General features: G+C 62.3%; 1 protein-coding gene across 1 annotated transcript; it reads left to right on the forward strand.

Moving 5' to 3' along the window:
- Window positions 1-483: 483 nt before the first annotated feature.
- NKX2-3 (NK2 homeobox 3) lies at window positions 484-2,969 on the forward strand. Its single transcript, XM_075533382.1, has 2 exons — window positions 484-844; window positions 2,215-2,969. Exons 1-2 carry the CDS (start codon window positions 484-486, stop codon window positions 2,967-2,969), a joined length of 1,116 nt encoding a protein of 371 aa, XP_075389497.1.
- The last annotated feature ends 1,546 nt before the right edge of the window (window positions 2,970-4,515 follow it).

Below are 4,515 nucleotides of genomic sequence, written 5' to 3' on the forward strand. Positions count from 1 at the left end.
TGGGTCGCAGAATAGTAAGCCGCCCCGAACTAGCCAGACTGAGCTGGAGTCTGTGTGCTGGGCCCCCGGATCCCTGTGGTCGGTCGCGCCCACAGTGGCTCCCACTTCGCGGTGGTCTTAACCCTGGTCTATTTCTGTGAGCGCCGCTACGTCCCACCGGGCGGATGCGGAGGGCGTGGCGCACCTGAGCTGGAACCAATGGGGAGGGAGGCCGGTGAGAGGGCCCCGCCCCCGGCGTGACGTATGCCTCCGGGACAGAGGCTTAGCAGCCCCGGCCCCCAGTCCCTGCAGTGGCTGTAACAAAACCCAGACCCCCAGGTCCCGGCCAATGGAGGCGAATTAGACTGGGGCCCGACCGCGTCTGTCAAAAGCCCGACAGGGCATCTGCGGCGGAGCGCAGGAGGAGAGCTGGAGCCGCTGCGCTGCCTCTCCGCCCCCGTCGGGATTTATTGAGTACTTGGGCTGGACAATTAAGTGGCCCTGATGATGTTACCAAGCCCGGTCACCTCCACCCCTTTCTCAGTCAAAGACATCTTGAATCTGGAGCAGCAGCAGCAGCAGCAGCACTTCCACGGCGCGCATTTGCAGACAGAGTTGGAGCACCGCTTCCACTCGGCGCCCTGCATGCTGGCGACCGACGGGGCGCCGTTTTCTGACGGAGGGGAGGAGGACGAGGAAGACGAGGGAGACAAACTGTCCTATTTGAACTCACTAGGCGCAGTCGAAGGCCACGGGGAGTCAGGGCTCTGTCCCCAGAGCTATGTCCACACGGTCCTACGCGACTCGTGCAGCGGGCCCAAGGAACATGAAGAGGAGCCCCAGGTCGTGAGGGACCGGAGCCAAAGTGAGTAGCGGGGGAAAGAAACGCACCTGCACATCCGGAACAGCCCGCAAACCTTTGCCAGTATGGCTGCCGGCCCCTTTAGCCTTCGATGGGGTCTTGTGGCCATCCCCACCCCTGGTCAATGAAAACACTGGTACCTGTGAAGGAGCGGGGCAGAGGGGGAAGGCTGAGGTGACCTCTGACATTTCCCCATAGAGGAGTGTGTGTGTGGGGAGGGTGAGGTGGTTGTGGCTGCGTGAAGGACATGGGTTCAGCTGCTGGGGCTACACAACCCTCCAGTGAGACTTTCCCTAGAGCTAGAGGGTTCTGAGCCCTTTTTAGAGGCGAGTCCGCCAGGCAACCCACCTCTTCTCTGAAAAGACCGCCCAAGCAGTTTGATTGCCCAGCGTCAAGGGGCCCAGGGACTCAGTCAAGACTACCTGGGTGGCTTCTTCCCAGCTTTGCTTGGAGTCAGCATCCCCCGCCCCAACCACCACCAACGTCCCTTTGCCCGAGAGGGAAGGATGATCAGAAAGAAGGACAGGGGAACGCAGTCCTTTCTGTGCGACCGTGATACTCCCATCCCTGGGACTCCAGCTTCCTGTTTGAAAAATTGTAACGCTCTGCTTCTTTGTCCCGGACAGTGGGCAGAGTACCGAACTGCGCCACACTTGGTTTGGGGAGTCGAGGGAGGAAGGGATTTTGAAGGGACAGTTAAGAATGGCCTCCTCCCACCCCCTTCAAGGAGGTCTGGGGTGGCAGTGGCCAAGGACAGTTCTGACAGCTGCTCTGGACCGAAAATCGCAAAGCAACTGTCGAAACCAGTCCGCCAGTGAGACACCTCTTCTTAAGGTAACATGCACATCACTCGCGCATTTAACACTGGGCACGTCGTCTTTTAAAAGGAGACAAAAATGTGTCCAGGAGGCAACGCACAAAGGTTGTGTGCAGCTATTTCCCTCCAGCCAGATTTAGGCACCACTCACTCAACTCTGGTCCCAGTACAACACACACCCACGTTCCACATCCTCAGCTTTCCTGCAGGAGCTGAAGCAATTGCGTTTGCAAATACTGTAGTTAGTACGTAGTTAAACACTTTCATGCTGAAAATAGTCATTAGTTCAATACAGGGTAATCTCTTCGCTCCAAGGTGCAGATACCCAGTCTCTTGTAGACGTACACTTCGTGCAGACTCCTCTCACCGACTGCTCCTTTTCCCACCGAGGGCATTCTGAGGGGATCCAGGCTGTCAGAGGGACCCAGGACACCCGGTGCCCCAATCCAGATATTTACTCTGGCACGCTCCAGGGGCATGGTGCCCCGGCGGCGCGCAGGCGGTGAGACCAAGAACAGATAAAGGCCGCTGTGGTCCTGTTGTGTTTCTTCCGCAGCAAGCTGTCAGCTGAAGAAGCCCCTGGAGGCAGTGGGCGACAGCAAGGCGGCGGCGGAGAGCGAGAGGCCGAAGCCACGCAGCCGCCGGAAGCCAAGGGTGCTCTTCTCCCAAGCCCAGGTCTTCGAGCTGGAGCGCAGGTTCAAGCAGCAGCGGTACCTGTCGGCGCCCGAACGCGAGCATCTCGCCAGCAGCCTGAAGCTCACGTCCACGCAGGTGAAGATCTGGTTCCAGAACCGCAGGTACAAGTGCAAGAGGCAGCGGCAGGACAAGTCCCTGGAGCTGGGCGCGCACGCGGCCCCGCCGCCGCCGCGCCGCGTGGCCGTGCCGGTGCTGGTGCGGGACGGCAAGCCGTGCGTCACGCCGGGCGCACAGGCCTACGGCGCGCCCTACGGCGTGGGCGCGGGCGCCTACTCCTACAACGGCTTCCCCGCCTACGGATACGGGAACTCGGCTGCCGCCGCCGCCGCCGCTGCCGCCGCCGCCGCCGCCGCCGCCGCGGCCTACAGCGGCAGCTACGGCTGCGCGTACCCGGCCGGCGGCGGAGGCGGCGGCGGCGGCGGCGGCGGTGGCGGGGGGGCCGCCTCGGTGGCCGCGGCCATGCCCCCTGCCTGCAGCGCGGCCGGAGGCGGCCCCTTTGTGAACGTGAGCAACTTGGGCGGCTTCGGCGGCGGTGGCGCACAACCGCTGCACCAGGGAGCCCCGGCTGGAGCCGCATGCGCGCAGGGCACCTTGCAGGGCATCCGGGCCTGGTAGGGACGAGCGGGTCGCGGCTCCCCTACTGCAGCCCGGTGCCGAGGGACTTTAGTTCGAGAAAGGCCTGGGCCAGGCCCCTCGTTAAAAAACAAAAACCAAAAAACGATTAAGATCAAGAAAATACCCAGGTCTCGCTCCTCGGTGCCCGGAGCACAGCTCACTCGAGCCCTGGGGAAGGGGACTCGGGAGCGAGGAGGCTGCCCCGACTGGGCTGCCGCCGGGACCGTCTCTGAGACAGTAACGCTGGGAGCCGAGGAGACCCGTGGCCCGGACCTGGAGGAGCGCAGGCGGCCAGGAAGCTGCCTGCTACTTGATTCTTCCAGAGCGAGAAAGGGCTGCTTTCTCCCTCTCGGCCTTCCCATCGTTTCTGAGAAGCGTTGGCAGGGAAACCCTGGACAAAAACAACAACCAAAAAAAGCCCTAAGAAGAGAAAACTGGGTCTTGAGGCCTGAGACATCCCCCAGTGCCAAGGAACCTCCGCGTCCTTTGCAAAACCCCGGAGCGCCGCACACCACGCCAGTGCTCCGCTCGCAGCTGCCTCCCCTCCGCGGCAGCTGTGGCCCGAGACAGGGTGCTCCTCGGTACCGCTGAAGGTCCGGGGACCCGATAGCAAGAGGCAGACCAGCGGAGAGGCTTCAGAAATTTCCACCTGAACAAATCAGGGACCTGGTGGCGCGCCCGAGGTGATAACAGGGTTTCCTTTCTGTTTCGTATTCTGTATTCAGCACATATTATAGATATAAACTGTATTCACACGCCGTGTACACACCCGCTGCCATACACTACAGAAGTCAATAAACAAGGTGCAATATTTTCAAACCCTCGGCCGGCTCCAGAGCCTTTGTTCAGCCCCAAACAACAAAACCCCAAAAACAGGGCAGGTGGGGCGCTTGAAGGGCCTGAGATGCGGGATGAAAAGATGCCCTGGAGGCGGAAAGCTGTCCTCCCTCGGGGGTCTCAGGCCCGGTCCTCCAGGGAGCCAGGCCCCGGGCTGCATGTCCGGTTTTATCTCCACCGCTGCCTGTTCCTTAGATCTGGCTTTCCTGCGCCAGGGACACGTTGGGGACACCAGGCCTCTGGAGAGTCTGGGCTGCGCAAGGAGTCCCATTTTTCTCCCCGAGATGCTCCGGACTTGAGTTCGGTCAGAACCTAGATTCTGCCCCTCGGCGCGAATCGCCAGCCCGGAGGAAAGCCCCCTTGCCCCCCAGCGCCGCCTTTGCGCCCGGGCGGCTCAGCCCTCGGCGGCCGCCGGGCTTCCCGGCGCGCCCTGGGGCGCTGTGGCTGCGCCCCGCCGCGGCCGCGCTCTCCCCCTCGGCCGCCCTCCCTTCTCCCCCGGCGGCCGCGGCTTTATGCGGCTCCTTGTCACTTGCGGAGAATGCCTGTGCGAGGCCGGTGCTGCCACACGGCCGATTGTGAGCGTGCCAAGGCGGGTGAATGGAGAGGCCTCAGAGCGCCGCGCCATTGTGGGGCCGGGCCTCGCTGAAAGGCGGCTCCGGGCCGGGAAGGTGCGGAAAGAATGGCTTTTTATTGGAGTCCCGAACAAAAG

This window comes from Tenrec ecaudatus, chromosome 16 (genome assembly GCF_050624435.1).
Source record: "Tenrec ecaudatus isolate mTenEca1 chromosome 16, mTenEca1.hap1, whole genome shotgun sequence".
Classification (NCBI taxonomy): domain Eukaryota; kingdom Metazoa; phylum Chordata; class Mammalia; order Afrosoricida; family Tenrecidae; genus Tenrec; species Tenrec ecaudatus.